The 20,688-nt window shown below is 42.6% G+C and overlaps 1 protein-coding gene across 4 annotated transcripts in view; it reads left to right on the top strand.

The window, feature by feature from the left end:
* Positions 1 to 20,688, top strand: part of ripor1 (RHO family interacting cell polarization regulator 1) — a 281,458-nt gene that overhangs the window by 230,695 nt on the left and 30,075 nt on the right. For all 4 annotated transcript variants that reach the window (XM_033036276.1, XM_033036274.1, XM_033036278.1 and 1 more), the window contains exons 9-12: positions 10,911 to 10,954; positions 11,833 to 11,958; positions 14,536 to 14,684; positions 19,313 to 19,442. In XM_033036276.1, coding sequence (XP_032892167.1) covers positions 10,911 to 10,954; positions 11,833 to 11,958; positions 14,536 to 14,684; positions 19,313 to 19,442 — 449 coding nt within the window. The remainder of the gene's footprint in view (positions 1 to 10,910; positions 10,955 to 11,832; positions 11,959 to 14,535; positions 14,685 to 19,312; positions 19,443 to 20,688) is intronic.

The raw sequence follows: 20,688 nt of genomic DNA, 5'->3' as shown, positions 1-20,688 counted from the left end.
CTGTGGTTAGAAAACGTCAGTAATTAAGGATTATCGTATAAAATGAATAATGCAGACAGTCGGTTTCTTTTATTGCTGTGTGGCTGACACATTCAGAAGGGATGTGAAGAGAAGGGAAGCTTGCGTCAGGAGAGAGAGCTGCAGTGAGCAACCTTGCTCTGTACATCAAAAACTTCATTGTTTACAAAGAAAATCTAAAGAGGAACACTTCAGTAAGATTGCATACACGTTTGCTGTTGTGTAGATGTGAGGATGATTTTACATTTTAGAGTCATACAGCGTGGAAACGGGCCCTTTGGCCTAACTTGCCAACACCAACCAACAGGTCCCACCTGCCTGCGTTTGGCCCACATCCTTCTAAACCTATCCTATCCATGTACCTATCCAAATGTGTTTTTTTTAAGTTGTGATTGAATCTGCCTCAACTATCTCCTCTGGAAGCTCTCTGTGTAAAAAAAAAAAGCTGTCACTTGGGTTCCTATTAAATCCCCCCCTCACCTTAAACTTATGTCCTTTGGTTCTTGATTCCCCTACTCTGGGTAAAAGACTGTGCATCTATCCTATCAATTCCTCTTGTGATCTTATATACCTCTGTAAGATCACCCCTCATCCTCCTGGAATAAAGTCCCAGCCTGCTCAACCTCTCCCTGCAGCTCAGGCCCTCGAGTCCTGGCAACATCCACGTAAATCTTCTCTGCAGTCTTTCCAACTTAAACTGAAAATCCTGATTTCCTGGATTTACTGTAATCGCTCTTTCACATTTGTATCAGCAATGGTTATAATCAAGGGGCTGTGGGGGGGCTGGGGTGGAGTTAAATGTGACAGAAGAGGCCAAAGCCCTGGTTAAATGTGGGCGATACCAGGACTGGATTGAACGCCATGCAGTGATCCCAACACCACGTCGTTTGCTCGCTTATGAGCTCTGTTGAATACAGAATGATGTATGAATTGTCCGACTCTTTCTTCAGCTACCCGGACTGGGTGAGAAACATTTCCTCCGTTGAACTATTGGGAAGGTCAAAGACCAAAGTTCATTGTTACCTCTCGTCTAGGCTTTCGCAATAAACTCCTTATCCTGGTTTCTCTCATACTCTCTGATGTCATTGAAAACTCTACCTCTCACTAATTCCTATTTACCCAGTGCTTGATGATTATATTGGCTCCCTAGTAAACAACAGTATGATTTTACAGTTCAAGGCGCCTGTGTGTAATCTCTTTGAGCACTAGAACTCATTGTGATGTCTGTACATGTTCGTTCTGGTCTCCTAAACATCCCAGATTTTAATTACTGCTACTGGTGGCACTGCCGTTAGCAACCTGAGCCTCGACTCCGAAGTCCTCTCTCAAAATCTCCCCAACTGCATTTCTCTCTGTTCATGCACAATGTTCCAAGCCTTTAATCATCTATCCAGAAATCTTATTTGGCTCAGTACCAAATTTATTTTGTTTGATGAAACTCCTGTGAAATACCTTGGAGTTTTTCAGGAGTGGATGATAAGGTTGGGTGCTGGGTTTGATCCAGTCGTTTAGTTTAGTTTGGAGATACAGCGCGGAAACAGGCCCATCAGCCCACCGAGTCTGCTCCGACCAGCAATTCCCATACACTAACACTGTCCTGCACACACCCAGAGAAAACCCAGGTAGGTCACGGGGAGAACATACAAATTCCGTGCAGACAGCACCCATAGTCAGGATTGAACCCCGGTCTCTTGTGCTGTAAGGCAACAACTCAAGTATCTTGGGATGTTTTGGGTGCCATATAAATTAATATGAATAGTTTATTTCGGTCATACATTAAAAAGAACAGAACTTTACAATCTGTGTGAATATGAACCAACACTGTATCCATTTCACACGACGTTCACATAATCAATGACCGAAAAAGGAATAGGCTGAAGCCACAAAGCTTATTTTTTACCTATCCTATACAATCCATAAGATAAGATAACCCAGAATATCAGCATTCCAAAGGAAAGGAAAAAAAATGTCTCCAAATTGTAATCTTTACTTATTTTACATTTTAATCATTTTACATTATAATCCTTAATTATTTTACATTTTAAGGCTTTTTTGAAACTCGACAGAGCTACAAAATGTCAACTCATCACTAAGCCCGTTCCATAATTTGACTCCCAAAACTGAGACACATCTATATTTTACATTGGTTCTCACTTTACGTGTTTCAAAAATACACAACCCTCTTAAATCATAATATCCTTCTCTTAATTTAAAATTGTTTTATTCCTAACTCGGAAAAGTATTTCTAATGTCTTTACATGCACAATATCCAAAAATTTTAAGGTACCGGACTTTATGAATAATGGATTTGTAGTTTCACGGTAAGAAGTTTTATGTATTATACTAATAGCTCTTTTCTGGAGTTTAATTATAGGGTCTATATTTGTTTTATATACATTTCCCCAAACTTCAACACAATATGACATGTATGGCATTATATGCGAGCAATACAATATATACAAACACTTCTTATTCAACAGATCCTTTGTTTTGTAAAGAATAGCAATGGATTTAGATAATTTCCGTTTGATGTATTCAATATGTGACTTCCAACAAAGTTTATGATCTATAATCACTCCCAGGAATTTTGTTTGATATACTCTTTCAATTTCAACTCCATTTAAATTCACAATTAACCCTGTCACCACCAAACACCATAAATTTGTTTTATTTTCATTTAGGGATAATTTATTAACATCAAACCATTTTTTTTAGCACTATCAATTCTCTTTCTGCTGTTTTCAATAGGTCTTTTATATAATTCCCTGAACAAAATACATTTGTATCATCCGCAAACGTGGGTCAGGCAGCATCTGGCGAAGTGGATTCTGGTTGGGATCCTTCTTCAGACAGATGGACTAGGAGGGAGAGAGAGCTGGAGGTGGGACCAGGTCAGGCAAGTGATAGGTGGATAGAGCTGAGAGGAGGGGGTGATTGGCAGATGGGTGGAGTAAGTGACAAAGGCTGGAGGTGAAAGGGAGACAAAATGGAGTCAGATAATGGAGTCAAATGGGGAGTTGCTGCCTTACAGCTCTTGCAGCGCCGGAGACCCGGGTTCGATCCTGTCTATGGGTGCTGTCTGTACGGAGTTTGTACGTTCCCCCCGTGACCTGCGTGGGTCTTCTCCGAGATCTTCGGTTTCCTCCCGCACTACAAAGACGTGCAGGTTTGTAGGTTAATTGGCCTGGTATAAGTGTAAATTGTCCCTAGTGTGTGTAGGATAGTGCTAATGTCGCTGGTCGGTGCGGACTCGGTGAGCTGAAGGGCCTGTTTCTGTGCTGTGTCTCTAAACTAAACTAAACTGAAGAAAGGGGATGATTGAAATAGTAAATCTAGATATCCCTATCTAGAGGGAGGGATATTGGTGAAATGGGACGGGAGGGGAAAGAGGGAATAAATGTGAAATACGGGACTCGGGGATGGGAGATGAGAATACAGAGGAGGGGAAAGGAGTGGAGTGACTAGGATGGTGGGAGAGCTGTGTGTGCACTGGTGCAGGAGGGAGGGAACGGGGATGAAAGTTGGGCAAGGCTGCTGTTACTTGAAATTGGTGAATTCAAAGTTCATGCCATTGGGTCGTAGGCTATCCAAACAGAATATGCAGCGCTGTTCTTCCAGTTTGTGTGTGGCCTTGCTCTGCCTATTTGTTTTACAATGGATCGGTTTGTTCAACCAACTGACAATCAGTCACTGCTTCTGAAATACTAAGAAAATGTGGGTTCTTCAACACCGACTGCTTCCAGTCTGCAGTGCACGAAACAGCTAAAATATCTCAAGATCCTTCATAGTACAGAAATGAAACCAAAACGTGAGATAGCTGGTCCTACAAGGGAGACAGTCGGACTGATGCTTTAATGAGCACCTTAAAGAAGTGGTGGGAGGGAGGGAGGAGTGTGGAGACTAACAGCCTCAGCAGGGGCAAATATGGTCACCAAATGTGGGCAATTAAATTATGCACGGGGGTTGTGGGTGGGGGGGGGGCAGAGATTTTACAATCAAGTTATTGCTGAATGGGTAAACAAAGAACTACAGATGCTGGTTCATACACAAAAGGACACAAAGTGCTGGAGAAACTCAGCAAGTCTGAGAACATGGACAGGACATGGACATTTTGGGTCGAGACCCTTCTTCAGACTCCCCCTTCAGACAACTTAGTGTCTGAATTGTCTTTTCCTGGACAGTTGTGTTTTTGTGCCATCACTGAGTTTGGTTCTTGTTGTCTGTGGATTGTAATTTACTTTTGTTACATTTATTCTTTTTTTTTAAAGTTAAAACATGGTAGCAAGCCTTTGAGAAAGTTTGTCTAGGATAAGAGAACATCTTTGTTTTGGGGGGTGCGGGTTTATGTGGTTATGTGAAGGAAACATCTGCTATGGATCAGTAGTGACGTGGTACACAGAGGCTGTGTTAGCGAGGAGACTGACACAGCAGGAGCCTTGAAGCCCAACCTCATGTTTATGTCATTAAGTTCAGCAGTGAATGATTTTTGCAAAAATATTTTTTTCTAAACATGCACCTCCCTGGGCCAAAGGCAGTAACTTAACCCATAATTAGGAGTCTGAGATCATTAGCGATGCAGGATATTGTTTGTCTACTATTTTGCCCTTCCTGCATCGCAGGGGTGTAAATCACATCTGCAATGTTCGCTGAAGCAGGAGAAATATTGTGAGATTTACATCAATACCATTTGGACTGTAGAAGACATAATCAACATAGACCCAAAATACTGGAGTAACTCAGCAGGTCAGGCATCATCTCTGGAGAAAACGGACAGGCGACGTTTCGGGACAGGAATCTTCAGACATAACGAGTGTCAGGCAGATGTGCAGTCCCAGGATAAAGCTGCCCTGTATTTAAAAAGGATGCCGACAGCTAATCTCGAATGCCTTAACACAGTAGTTACTATCCCCATGTTGTTTTTAACTGCTGTTACTGGGCTGGTATCGGGAACATTAACACATCGAATCCCACGGAAGCATAAGAGGAACTTAAATTCCAATAATTAAATTAAATTTGGAATTGAAAGCTAGTATCAATAACGGTGGCAATGAAACTATTGAGTTATTAAAAATTAATCCACTTCACGGCCCTTGGGGACAGAAATCTGCTGTGCTCAGCTGGTCTGGTCTAGACTCGGCAAGTATGCTGTGCTCAGCTGGTCTGGTCTAGACCCGGCAATGGAGTTGATGTATAATTGCCTCCACAATTCAGGGAATGTTAGAAGTGGACAAGGCCAGCCTTGTTTGGAATGTCCACATCTTCACCAACTAATTGGTTAAAAGCAAAATTAAAAGCGTAACCAACTTTTGCACTAAGTGAAACACTTCGCAATATTGAAGCGCAATTGGCAGACAGATTGCAAATTTAGTTTAGAGAAACGGGCTCTTCAGTAACCGTTGCCAACAATCGATCACTAGTTCTGTGTTGTCCTGCTTTCGTATCCACTCCCTCCACACTTGGGGCAATTTTAGAGGCCAATGAATCTACAAACCTGCACATCTTCAGGATGTGTGGGAGGAAACTGGAGGAAACCTATGTGATCACAGGGAGATTGAGCAAACTCTGCACAGACGTCACCTGAAGTCAGGATCGAACCTGGGTCTCTGGTGCTATAAGGCGGTGGCTCTACCAGCTGCGACAATGTGTCGCTCTCGATACAGCAAAGAGATCCTGTTGTGATTTCATGGCTTCTTCGCTTTTGTGTGAGATCCCTTCACAGATTTGTTTGGAAGCTGCTGATTGTGCAGACGCTGTGGGAGTGAATGTTGCACCGTATCGTCACACACTTGTGCCAAGGCCTGCTGGATCTCCCGACTGCTAACCATTTATAACCCTCCTTCCCATCCCCAGAATGAACTTTCTGTGCTTGACCTCCATTGCCAGAATGAGACCACTGCAAACTGCAAAAACAGCAGCCCATTTTGCACTTGGGCAGCTTAAAACCCAACAATATGAAAGTTGACCTTTCCAATGTCAAGTAATTCTCTCACCCCAAAACCACCACCTCTTGTTTCTGTTGCCCGCACCCCCACCCCGGTATGCACAGATGTTCCACCTTGCTCCTCTTCTTTCTGCCATCCCCAAATCCCATATTTCCCTTTTATCCCCTTGCTTTCCTTTCCCCTGTCCCATTCCACCCATATTCCTCTCTCCCTACATTTCACTCTTATATGCTACCTTTTTGTCATCTTTATGTCTCTAGCCCTTGTCACTTACTCCAACCCCCCCACTCCGTATCCATATATCACATGCCAGACTTTGCCCCACCCCTACCCCTTTTCCAGATTTCTCCCATCCCCCACCCCATCAGTCTGAAAAAGGGTCCCGACCCGAAACGCCGCCACAAATGCTGCCTAACCCACTGAATCCTCCAGCCATTTGTTTTTTGCTGAAGATGCCAGCTTCTGCTGTTTCTTGTGCTTCCAATGTCAACAGTGGTTCTGGCCATGCAAAAGCGACAGGAGTGCAATACATTATTAGGTGGTTGGTAATTAGAGATGTTACATGAGAGAGACGGGAAGACTGCAGAGGAAGAGTATTGTGGTGATTTAATAAACCCCCTTCTGACAGGACAACATTTATCTATTTTGCATTCAACAAAATCTCTTGATTAGATATTCTGCCAATGCAAACCACATGGACTGCATTATTCTAACCAAAGTTCTTTAGACTTTAGAGATACAGTGCGGAAACAGGCCCTTCGACCCACCGAGTCCGTGCCGACCAGCAATCACTCCAGTCATAAAAGGATTTCAGTTCTTTTTCAATTTTTCCTGTGGGGATGGTTTAGTGACCACCGCATTAATGAAGTATTTAAGTAAGTGGAAATCAGTCTTTAAATCATATTGGCTACATTTACAAGCAATCAATTAATAATACGTCTCACTGCTCTTGTCATAGCTTATTGATGTTGTACTCCACTCCTCAGCTAATTAAAGTCCTATTCTCTCCGTTCTGTGTTCAGATATTCATCAGCAAACCCTGCTCAGCCCACAGATAGCTTGTTTGTACTACATTAAATGTGTTTTGAGAAAGAAATTGAATTTCCAAGAAGAGTGTCTTTAAGAATGTCTGTCTGTGCATTTCTGCTCATAATTAGTTTATGTTGTGCTTGAATAATCTTATAAAAGGCTGCACATATCAAAACTTCCGTCGTGGGTGTTACCACAAAGAATTGGACCGAGGAAAATATTTGCGACTCCCATCAGTAATTGAGTTTTTAATTGCCTGTAACTTCAGAATCTACCGTATGGAGAATTGGCAGCTACTGAACTCACAATGGAGATAAAGTACAAGTATTTAGACTAGCAGTTATGTCTCATTATTCTATGGTCACATTTCTATGCTTTTTGAATACGACTATCTAGTTATTAATATTGAACAGTCTCTCAGGAAAATAAAACCGGCTGGCATTGCAACAGTTGGGGAACATTGTATATATCACTCTCGCAACAAGACACAGAGCCGGAGTTACTCAGTGGGTCAGGCAGCATCTCTGGAGAACATTGATAGGTGACGATTCGGGTTGGGACCCTTCTTCAGACTGATTGTGATCAGAGGGAGAAAACTGGGAAGGAGGAGGAGGGGCAGGACAAAGCCTGGCAGGTCATAGGCGGATACAGGTGGATGGGGGGGGGGTTGATAGGCAGATGGTTGGACAAACACCGGAGATGAAAAGACAAAACATGTGAGAAGGATAGGAAAAAGTGTGAGTTGTGAAGCCAGAGGAAGGGATACATCTGGTGTAGACCATCAAACAATGTAGTCCCTGGATTGGTTTTGATTAGTTTCGTGGTCGGTATTTAGCCACATTTTTTATTTCATCAACCCAGATTGTGTACTTTGATTTTTTTTTTTGTTACATTTTCTCAGGAAAGGTAGGCACCATCTAGTCAAGATGTTCTTGGGAATTATTGATATGGACATAAAAGTGGGACCCAGGTTGTCCATTGATAGCCCTCATTTTTATTTATTTGTAAATTTACCAAGGCAAAGACCTTGTATTTAACCTTTTAGGTAAATGTGTTTGTTTCCATTAGATCTCACATTTTGACATTACAGGCCTTGTATCTCAAGATGTGTTGACTATGATGGTGTTGGGTGGATTTATCAGAATTGTATCTGAACTCGAGTGTACAATTAGAATTGCACAAACTAGTTTTGCACTCCCTAGAACTTTCAGAGTTAAACAACGTATTAAAAGCAGTTTTGATGATTTTACGGGGATCTAGAGTAGATATTGAGCATCTATTCCCATTCCTTCTCTCCAGAGATGCTGCCTGACCCGTTGAGTTACTCCAGCATTTTGTGTCTATCTTCGATTTAAACCAGCACCTGCAGTTCATTCGTCCACATCTATTTTCACATGTAAGGGAATCTGAGACTTACAAGTGAGGCATAAAAATTGGAATTGGAACAGCCAGGAGAGAAGGTTGCAGAGGGTGCTGAGAATTTGGAGGCTGCATTAATAAAGAACACATGATGTCAGGCAGATTCATTTTATCACTGAGCTTAATAAATTATGTCTCGAGTATAAAGTATTTGGAGATAAGGAGCTTGGTCATTGATCGAATTTCATTTCTTTAAAGAGAAAACAGACCTGAAGATCTTAAATAGCTATCTCATATTCCTATATACGAGTATTTTGAAATGGCTGATTTTATTTTGAGTGGAGGTGGAATGTTTGTTGAGAGTTCATTCTAGTTTCCTTGACCTATAACAACTGCCACACCATATTTTATCATGGATACGATGCCAACCGTTATAAATGGTTTTTGCCCCTGAGATGCTATTTACATTCTGTTGTACATCATCCTTTGCATATTCAGAGAGTCATACTGCGTGGAAACAGGCCCTTCGGCCCAACTTGCCCACGTTGACCAACATGCCCCATCTAGACTAGCCTCACCTGCCTCCTTTTGGCCCATATCCCTTTAAATCTGTACCTGTCCGAATGTTTCTTATGTGTTGCGATAGTCCCTGCCTCAACTACCTCCTCTGGCAGCTCGTTCCACACACCCACCACCCTTTGTGTAAAATAAAGTTACCCGTCAGGTTCCCATTAAATCGTTCCCCCCCCCCCCCCCCTCATCTTAAATCAATGTCCTATGGTTCTTGATTCCTCTGTTCTGGGCAAAAGTCTCTGTGCGTTTAACTGATCTATTCCTCTCATGATTTTGTACATCTCCACAAGAAAGCAAAACCCTCATCCTATCTACCAATGCTTAACCTCGAATCGCCGTTCTTGACCATATAGCTTCCATATCTGTGGCCATCATTCGTGCAATCCGGCTTTGAATTCATCCACCAAGGTTTTTACCCATCGGTGGCATGCAAACCGCTGCCTATTCCACATCTGCTTGCTTGAATTCACTCTAGGCTAGAAATTCCACTTTGCGAGCCAAGAGCATTTAATTGTTGAAATGTACCAACACAGAACAATGATATTCTCACTTGCATGCTGATGACTTTATATACCTTGACCATCTCTTGTGCTATCAGGCTGCTTGGCTGCCAATCTCAAATTAGCCGTGATTTCCTCAGTATTAAATATTAGCCAGTATTGTCACTTCCCCCACCATAAAGTCTAAACTTCTGCCCCACATATGAGCTCGGCACTTTGTATTCCAAACATCATCTCCATTCATATCATTCCCAACACCACATTGTCTCTGCCACAAGCACTGCCTATTTTCAAAACTAAAAACAGAAAATGCTGGGGCAACTCAGCTGACCAGGCAGCATCTGTGGAAAGAGGAACAGTTCACGTTCCAGATTGATGACCATCTGCTGAGTTTTTCTAGAATTTTATCTTTATATTTCATATCTCCAGCATATGCAATTTAAAAAAAAAATCCTATCCATTATCATTGTGGGATAACTTATCATTGGCCCTGTCTCAGGCTGCCTGCCACTGTAGCTTATATTTGTGCTTTTCTCAGCTCTAAACATCTACTAGTTCCTCCTTGCTTGCCCTGCCATCGCTCAGATCCTCAAAACATTTAAATTCTGCCTTGACCACACTCTTGTCTTTGAATCAAAGCATTGCATCTTATTTACATTTGCAAAATCTTGCAGGACTTGGTATATTTTTTAAATTAAAAACAAGACTGAAATCCTTTTATGACTGCTCACAAACAGAACTTTAATAGAAGGAACTTCACCAGATTCCACCATCAGGTAGATTTTAATATCCTATATTTTTCTCACCCTGTATTAAGATCTCCTTACTTTTGATATTTCTAACTTGTACCCCTACAATCAGTCTGAGGCAGGGTCCTGTTCTGGAACGTCACCTGTCCATGTTCTCCAGAGATGCTACCTGACCCGCTGAGTTTCACCAGCACTTTGTGTCTTTTCTTGTAACCCAGCATCTGTAGTTTCTTGCTTCTACTTTTCACTGCTCCATTGCAAAATCTTCTCAAGGTTTACCCTCTCTGAAGAAGTTCTCTTGAGGGCAGCACAGTGGCACACCCGTAGAGTTGCTGCCTTACAGCGCCAGAAACCCGGGTTCGATTCTGACTACTGGTGTTGTCTGTACGGAGTTTGTTCGTTCTCCCTGTAACCACATGGGTTTTCTCCGGGTGCTCTGGTTTCATCCCACACTCCCAAGACGTACAGGTTGGTAGGTTAATTGGCTTCTGTAAATTATGAATTGTCCTGAGTGTGTAGATAGTGTTAATGTACGGGGAGATCGCTGGTCGGCATGGCGCAATAGGCCGAAGGACCTGTTTCCACGCTGTATCTTAATACCTGCAGCAGTTAACCTTTTGATTTAGTGATGCTTTTGCTGGCTGTGAATGTTGTGACAAAAGTTATAGCTTTTGCTGTGTGGAGTTGGTATTCAATTGCTCAATGTTTTTCTATGACTGACGTTCTTGTCTTGTTTTCAGGACTTGCAGGCTTTGCACGCCTCTGTCCCGGAGATCAGTACGAGGTGAGAAAACATTTCAAGATGCGTGAAGTGCTGTTGATGCTGTAAATCTGAAATAACACCCAGCAGGTCGGGCAGCCTCTGTGGGAGATACTTGAATATCACGTATCTCTCATATTTTTACAGCTGTAAAAACCCATTAAATTTATGCTGGCTGTCAGAACGTCAGGCCCTTTCCCTGCATATTTCCCCGCAACCAATTCTCTCACACGATTCTCCCACCAGTTGCCTACACCAGGTGTATTTTATAGCGCAGTTAAAGTGTCAGGAATTCACGATGCAGCTTTATACGACATTGGAGTATTATTATGTACAGTTCTGGTTGCCGGATTAGAGGAAGGATGTGGAGGCTTTGGAAAAGCTGCAAAGGTTGTTTACCAGAATGTTACCCAGATTAGGGGGTATTAGCTACAGGGAAAGGTTGACAGACTTAGTTTGTTTCCTCTAGAACATCAGAGGTTGTGGGGAGACCTGATAGAAATATAGAATATTATGCGAGGCATAGATATGATATTCAGTCAAACCTTATTCCCAGGATGGAAAAATCAAATACGAGTGAGTCCATAGCTTTAAGGTGAGAGGGGCAAAGTTTAAAGGAGATGTGCAGGGTAACATTTGTTTACAGAGGGTGGTGCGTGTGTGGAACGTGCTGCTGGGGGAGGCCGTTGAGGCAGATACAATAGTGGCATTTATGACATTTTTGGATAGGCAGATGGATATGCTGTGAATGTTGTAATATGGGTTATCTTCTGGCAGATAAGAATTGGTCTAGGCATGATGTGACATTGTGGGACGAAGGGCTGTACTGTTCTATGTTTTGCGAAACTAAGGAATGAAAACCCTTTCAGCATGTTTTAAAACATTCCAACATTTGGTTCCAGATATTTATGAAATACGGCCGCCAGAGGTGGAAGTTGAAAGGTCGCATTGAAGCTAATGGGAAGCAAGTATGGGACAGTGAGGAGATGGTCCTCCAGCCTCTGGTTACGGAGTTCCTCTCAATCAAGGTAAGCGGCTAGGCCACTTCTGAGCAACAACACTGATTTCCCAGCCTGCGTCCCTCGGAGAGTGAGAGATGGGCAAAGTTCCCTGCTCTCTGATGCATGGAGCCTACCCAACATGGCTTTGTTTACTGGCTATGTTCCTGTTTACTGAGGGAAGATCTCCAGAAGAAGGATCGGCCTGTAATGATGAACTCGCCCACATTCTCCAGTGGAAAAAATGACTCTGCAAACTCATTGCTGTCGACTGCCAGACTCAAACTAAAACCTGCAGCCAGAACGCGAGTCTGTGACCTTTCAATGTTGGTTGCAATGAAAATAAAATCCTTTTAAGCTGAAATGTAAACAGAATTGGAAGATAACATTTCTCCTTTCTTTCTTCCAATAACCTCCTCCTGCTTCATGTTTTCCATATAAGAGAGTGAGCCTTTCCATAGCCTCGGGCACAGACTGTACGGCAGAGTCTGCTACCCAGACAGCTGCATTTGGTTCTCTGCTTGCCTCCCCCCTTGCACAAACCCTCGCACAATTTTCTTCATGCCTCAAACCAAATCATTTGGTCTCATCCCAGATCTGCAAATGCAATTCATATGGTCTGCATGTGGAGCAGAGAGAGAAGGTAACGCAGGGACTGGTAACATAGCATTCTCAAACTAGTAGACAACAGACACAAAGTGGTGGAGTAACTCAGTGGGTCAGACAACATCTCTGGGATAGGTGATGTTTTGGGTCAGGACCACTCTCCAGTCGTGTCTAAAGAAGGATCCCGACCCGAAACCTCACCTATCCTTTCTCTCCAGAGATGCTTCCTGCCCATTGAATTACTTATAGTGTCATAGTGATACAGTGTGGAAACATGCCCTTCGGCCCAACTTACCCACACCGCCCAACGTGTCCCAGCTACACTTGTCCCACCTGCCTAGTCCAAACCTGCCCTATCCATGTATCTGCCTAACTGTTTCTTAAATGTTGGGATCGTCCCAGCCTCAACTACATCCTCTGGTAGTTTGTTCCATACACCCACTACCCTTTGTGTGAAAATGTTACCCCTCAGATTCCTATCAAATCACCTTGAACCTATGTCCTCTATTCCTCGATTCCCCTACTCTGGGCAAGAGACTGTGCATTTACCTGATCTATTCCTCTCATGATTTTACGCACTTCTATAAGATCACCCCTTATCCTCCTGCGCTCCAAAGAATAGAGACCCAGCCTACTCAACCTCCCTATAGCTCACACCCTCTAGTCCTGGCAACATCCTCATAAATCTTCGCTGAACCCTTTCAAGCTTGACAATACCTTTCCTATAACCTGGTGCCCAGAACTGAACACAATATTCTGAATGCGGTATCACCAACATCTTATACAACTGCAACATGACCTCCCAACTTCTATACTCAATACTCTGACTGATGAAGGCCAAAGTGCCAAAAGCTTTTTTGACCACCTTATCTACCTGAGACTCGACCTTCAAGGAACCATGCACCTGTACCCCTAGATCCCTCTGCTCTACAACACTACCCAGAGGCCTGCCATTTACTGTGTAGGTCCTGCCCTTGTCAGACTTCCCAAAATGCAACACCTCACACTTCTCTGTATTAAATTCCATCAACCATTAAATAGCCCAGGTGGCCAATCAATCCAGATCCTGCTGCAATCCTTCACAACCATCTGCAAAACCACACACTTTTGTATCATCAGCAAACTCGCTAATCTTGCCCTGTATGTTCTCATCCAAATCATTGATGTAGATGACAAACAGTAACGGGCCCAGCACCGAACCCTGAGGCACACCACTAGTCACAGGCCTTCAGTCCGAGAAGCAACCTTCTCGGTCACTCAGGGTTCCACCGTCACCCTCTCTTTCCTTCCATGAAGCCAATTTGCTATCCATTCAGCTATCTCTCCTTGATCCCGTGCGATCTAACCTTCCAAAGCAGCCTACCATATTGAATGCCTTACTGAAATCCATGTATACAACATCTACAGTTCTGCCCTCATCGACCTTTTTGGTCACGTCTTCAAAAAACTCAGTCAGATTTGTGAGGCACGACCTCCCACATACAAAACCATGCTGACTATCCCTAATCAGCCTTTGCCCGTCCAAATGCCTGTATAACCTATCCCTCAGAATACTCTCTAGTAACTTTCCAACTGCAGATGTTAAGCTCACTGGCCCATAGTTCCCAGCATTTTCCCTGCAGTCCTTCTGCACTTTGTGCCTATCTTTGGTATAAACCTGCAGCTGCAGTTCTTTGTTTCTACATAGCAAACAAGCCACATTGGATCACAATCCAGTGACTACATTTCAGGACCTGCCACATCAAGTGGAGAATTTAAATATAGTTACATTTAAGGGATGGGTTTTAATTTGGATGTCTGCTGTACCATTGGTTTGCTGCACCTCCTGACACAGCAAACAACATGGAATGGCTCATCCAAAATATAGGTGTCCTTCATGCATTGAATTGCAAACCTTTCATTGCACTGTCGTGAAGGTTATTGAGCAAAATTTTTCAGATGAATTGTTTTTAGATTAACTTTTTAGCATCACAGCTATTATTGATTGGTTCATTCTTGCAGGTGACAGAGTTGAAAAGCCTGGCAAATCACGTCATCGTTGGCAACGTCTCGTGTGAAACAAAGGATTTGTTTGCAGCCTTGCCCCAGTCTGTCGCTGTGGACATCAATGACTTGGGAACTATTAAACTTAGCCTGGAGGTCATCTGGAAGTAAGTCTTTCGCAGCCTAAAAATGGGACAGGATTGGCCTTTTGTGGTGTGTTGATGATATTGAAAATGATTCGTTTCCATCTAAAACTTGTAAGAATATTACATTCTCAAAGGGCTACTGTCATCCCTTCACAACGAGTCCTTTCACATTCAATCTGTTGCAAATTCCTGTGTTATTTTTGTCGAGCGCGTCGTTCAGAATTGTTGCACAATTGCAAGGAAGTTGTTCAGCTCAGCCCCTTGTGTGGAGAAAGAAAAATAACAAAAGGATCTTAAATACAGAAATAGTAGGAATCTTTATGAAATGAATGGCAATAATTGTGGATAACTTCAATCTTGGAAATCGGACAAATCCAATAAACAAACGTGATGTTATGGATGGGTTCATAAGAATATACTTGAGGCAGTTTTTTAGAACGCTATGTTGTTGAGCTATCCCAGGAACAGGCTATTTACCGCTGACTGGTTAGCGCGCAACAGAAGCTTTTCACTGTTCCTCACTGTACAATAAACTAAACCAAACGGAAACTTTTAGCTAAGACAGAACTTATTACAGATCTCGTTGTCATGGATCCCTTGGGGAAGAGTGATCGTAGCAAGGCAGATTTTCACAGATGGGAGCCGGAAACATATACCTGGAATCCGTATCGTAAACGTCGATTAAAAACAATTATTGTGATGGCAGAATTGACTTGAGCAGACTGGGAAAATCAATTATGATGTGTATAAGCAGCGACAGAATTTCGAAGAAACATTCTGTAACTCTCAACAAAAATAGGTTCCATTGAGTGGTGGCACTGTGGCGCAGCGATAGAGTTGCTGCCTTGCAGCGCCAGAGACCCGTGTTTGATTCTGATTATAGGTGCTGTCTGTATGGAGTTGGTACGTTCTCCCTGTGAGGGTTTTCTCAGGTTGCTCCAGTTTCCTCCCACACTCCAAAGATGTGCAGGATTTATTGGCTAGGTCAATTGGCTTCTGTAAATTGTCCCTAGTGTGTCGGATAGAACTAGTGTATGGGTCATTGTTGGTCGGCACGGACTCGGTGGGCCAAAGAGCCTGGTTCCACGCCAAATCTCTAAAATTAAAAAAATACATTACAAGAATTAGGATCCATTTGTGATCGAGCAAGGAAGTTGAACACTTTGTGTCTGTATTCTTGGTATAAACCAACATCTGCAGTTCCTTGTTTCTGAAGAAATAGTAGCAACTGTTTTTCGAAGATATATGATATTTGAAAAAGGAGATCCGATAAATACGTTGCATTTGGAATTCCCAAAACCATTTGATGAGGTGCCACGCAAGAGTTTGCTAAACAAGGTAAACGTTCATGACTTTGCAGGTATTATATGAGCAGGGATGAAGGAATGGCTAAATGACAGAAAGCAGAGTTGGAATAAGTGGATCATTTTCAAGGCATTGTGGTGCACTGATAAAGGTGGGCGAAGTAAGATGACGTTAAAATTAGCAAATTGGTTGGGAAAAGGGAAGTTATCCACGTTAATTTCCGCTAAATTCCAATCTCTGTTCTGAATTTAGAAGGAGTTTAGGTCAGACAAAGTTTTGTATTTTTTGATTGACCTGAACCTTGCAGGTTTGGAGATGAGGTCAGTGAAGTGAGCAGGCCCCATGGGAGACATTGTGTGTTAATATGTGTCTTCAGGAAAGGAAGGGAGGAGGGCGTGAATGTCCCAACGGTATGTAAAGTTACAGAATTATCCTTCGTGGCAGTGTTCTAGGACCGCTTGTTTCGCTTGTTTTTAGATGTTTGCCACAAATCAAATAGAGTAGTAGCATTGATGGTCTTTGGCTTTGTACTTTCCCATAACCCTATGCTATTGTTGAAGGTTAAATGAGGATTCCTTTTTTATTTAGATGAGCAATATGTTGTAATACAAGTCCATAAACGAGCTGGGAAGATCATTAAAGACCCCTCCCACCCCAACCATGGACTGTTTGCCCTCCTCCCATCAGGGAGGCGGTACAGGAGCCTCAGGTCTCGTACCAGTAGGATGAGGAACAGCTTCTACAATCATACCGTCGCATTGCTGAACTCGGAGTCCCGCCGATAGATTCCTCCGGTCCCTCCGTCCCCATTGTTTAATTATTCTGTATTTTTTATTATTCTGTATCCTCTTTTTTTTTTTTAATTTCTATATTGCACTACTACGGACTGACGCAAAACTGCATTTCGTTGTACCCATACTCAGTATTTGTGCAATGACATTAAAGTTGAATTGAATTGAATTGAATAAGTCATAGGAGCAGAATTGGGCCATTCAACCCATCGAGTCTACTCTGCCATTCAATCATGGCGGACCTATCTTTCCCTCTCAACCCCATTCTCCTGTCACTTTTCTCCCCATAACCTTTGATGCCCTTATTAATCAAGAAATCTGTCAATCTCTGCTTTAAAAATACCCAATGATTTGACCTCCACAGCTGCCTGTGGCAATGAATTCCACAGATTCATGACCTTCTGAGTAAAATAATTCCTCCTCATCTCCATTCTAAAGGTACATAATTTTATTCTGAGAATATCTTTAGAGGCCTTGAATTCCTGCAGCGTCTTTCACAACCTCGGGGGTCATCAAAAGGCCTTTCCTGCCAAAGATAAATGATAGCCTTTATTGTAACACAAGGAAACACAACACTAATGTGTGCGCAGCCGACAGAAGTCAAATGAAGGACTAAATAAATTACTTGGTTAGGAATTGCACATTCCCCAGCACACTGGAGATGGCCCAATCTTAGTCACGTGTGGGACCAAAAAGATGAAAAATTGTGGAATACATCTCTTCTAATTCTGAAAGCATTAAAGGTATATTGTTTTGTACTGCATATGAATGATTCATATTTTATTCGGTTTATCAAGTGAAATTTTAATATGTTATGCTGACAATGTTTGTTTAGGGTCAGAGGTAAAATACGACTGGTCACGTGTGTGACATCACACGGAAGCAGTTTACAAACTCTGTGAATTTTAAAAAGCTAGAATGTTCATATCATTAGCAGGCACTCATTATAGTTCTGTAGGCAGGAAAATAGCAATGAATAAGGTTATCTCTTACAATAATTTTTTTTAATGCCTTAATTTGTGATGACATCTGGACACGTGTGTGACATTTTGGTTCACTTTCCAAAGAATGGGCCAGATAATTTCACTGCGCTTTGAATAGATCTTTTACATCCATCAAGGGAGTGAATTGTCTCAACCTCTGGCATTGCAGTGCTCTCCTGTTACTGTGCACTGGAGCATCACAGCGTCATTGTGCGCTTCGGTCCCTATAGTGGAGTGGGTAGGACCTAACGTTCTCCGTCTCTGGAGCATGGTGACTTGCCCCAGGCATATCAAAACTCCTTTTGCATGATTATTTTTCTTAAATAAAACAAGAGAAAACTACATTGTTAATATGTGTCTTCAGGAAAGGAAGGACCTGAGGTATACACTGACACCATCCAACAAGTATCAATTATGGATCATAGTATGTGGCCTCCAGTAAAGAATGCTTTGTTATAAAATATTCCCAAATGTGTACAATTCCCTCCATGGACTAGTGCAATTGAACTGGACTAGCGTCCTCTTCATCCCTTCCAATCTCCAAAATCTTTGAGCTCCTCCCTTCCTTGGCTTTAATCCCTCGCCAGTGGCAACCTTGCTTTCAACAATGGAGGCGTGGGATCGAATCCCACTTCTGACACCATGTAATGATTGGAGTCAAACACATATCAAGATACAACACATGTTTATTAGATCTACGTACAGCATCGGACTGCAGGACATTACCGTTCCTAGCAGCTACTCTTACTGAATGGTGCAGGCAAGCTCTTGTCTTGTTTAAAACGTATATTAGGCGTTTTATATTAACAATTTCTCACTCACTAAGTTCCCTAGAAACATATAAAATTCTTAAAGGATGGGACAGGCTAGATGCAGGAAAAAAATTCCCGATGTTGTGGGAGTGCAAAGCCAGGGGTCACAGTTTAAGAATAAGGGGTAGGCCATTTAGGAGTGAGATGAGGAAAAACCTTTTCACTTACAGAGTTGTGAATCTGGAATTTACTGCCACAGAAGGCAATGGCGGCCAATTCATTGGATGTTTTCATGAGCGAGTTAGATTTAGCTCTTAGGACTAAAGGAATTAAGGGATATGGGGAAAAAGCAGGAACTGGGTACAGATTTTAGATGATCAGCCATGATCATATTGAATGCCAGTGCTGGTTCAAAGGGCCGAATGGCCTACTCTTCCTATTTTTCTATGTTTGACACTCCTTATAATTATCTGACCAAGCTTTTGGTCATCTCTGTAGTTTCTTTATGTGACTTGATGTCAAATTGTGTTTGATAATGTTTCTGCTAGGTTTTTGCACTAATCGTGAACTAATAGCATGTATTGAACTCCAATGTTTAAAAAGGGTGGGAAAATAAATTCCCTTTTGGTTTGTAGCCTGAAGTGCTGGCAATGTCAGTGTATCGTTTCGGACCTATCCATGCTCTCCAAAGATGCTGCCTGACACACTGAGTTACTCCAGCACTTTGTTTCTTTTTTACATTGTAAACCAGCATCTGCAGTTCCTTGTTTCTTCAGTGTATCATTTCTTAATTTGCATCGTTGTTCTGTGTCTTTCAGTCCATTTGATAAAGACGATCAAACATCTGCTGCAAGCACGGTTAACAAGGTGGCCACAGTAAACAAGCGATTTTCCACTTACAACCAGAGTCCACCAGATACCCCATCCTTGCGGGAACAAGCCTTTTACGTAAGTGTCTCCGAGCTTTACTTTAAACTTTAGAGATACAGGGCAGACTCAGGACCTTCAGCCAACTGGGTCCACACCGATCAGTGGTCACTCTGTACACTAACACTCTACCACACACTTTTACCGAAGCCAATTAACCTACAAACCCACACGTCTTTGGAGTGTGGGAAGAAGCTGGAGCACCCGGGAGAAACCCCACGCGGTCACAGGGAGAACGTACAAACTCCGTATAAACTGCACCCGGGTCTCTGGCGCTGTAAAGCAGCAACTCTACCGCAGCGACACTGTGTCACACTCTAAGGACAAAAAAAACACCTGTTTACCTGTAAAGTTAACCTGTGTGTTGGTGGGTAGCCATGTTAATTCACAGCAAACGCAACAGGCTAGCTGCCTAAAATGCCTAAACAGAAAATTGTTTCCTCTGACAAACCTTTTAGGATTAAAACAAATTATCAAACCACGTAGCAAATTATGATTTTTACATCCAGGTTTTCCGGAGCTTTTATTTTCACATTGCGTTCCGTGATGGTTTGGCTCATTCAGCAGTGGGTACTGTAAATAGGGAGGGGGGTTACAGTATTAATAAGGATGTGGTGTATGGTCATACAGCTTGCAAACCAACCCTTCGGGCCAACTACCCCATGCCAACCAAGATTCCCCATCTGCACTAGTCCCACCTGTCCGCGTTTGACCCATATTCTTGGTTCTTGGTTTCTTGGTCCTCCAAAATATTCCAAATGGAATTTAAACTGGAGGTGGTGAAGGGAGGGCTTAAGTCAGAAAGGGTTATTGGGAAGAAAGAGCTACTTTAAATTTAGTTGCATCTGGTTGGGTAACTATAGTTGGGTGGAGATTATTCCATGCTTTAATTGTGCGGGGGAAGAACGAATTGCTGTACATATCTGTCTTTGTAGCTGGGATCACAAATTGGCTCTAAACCTTTCCTATCCATGTACCTGTCCAAATAGCCTTTATATGTTGTCATCGTACATGCCTCAGCTACCTCCTCTGGCAGCACATTCCATAAACCCACCACCCTCTGTGTGAATGCTGTCAGCTTTTGGGGAGTTGTTATAGGGAGGTACTGTAAAGCAAATGTGCGGCTCTGCACACTTGAGGAAAGGAAGAGAGTCACCTTTGTTCTTGAGCCACATGTGGTAAAGCTATCACCGTCTGTATAAACTTGTTAATAATTTCACATCCCCTTGGGTGCACATAGGCTCTGACTCGAGCTACATCATTCGCA

The sequence above is a fragment of the Amblyraja radiata genome, chromosome 17 (genome assembly GCF_010909765.2).
Source record: "Amblyraja radiata isolate CabotCenter1 chromosome 17, sAmbRad1.1.pri, whole genome shotgun sequence".
Classification (NCBI taxonomy): Eukaryota; Metazoa; Chordata; class Chondrichthyes; order Rajiformes; family Rajidae; genus Amblyraja; species Amblyraja radiata.
Note: the sequence above shows the minus strand (reverse complement) of the source record. Positions and strands in the feature narration are given on the sequence as shown.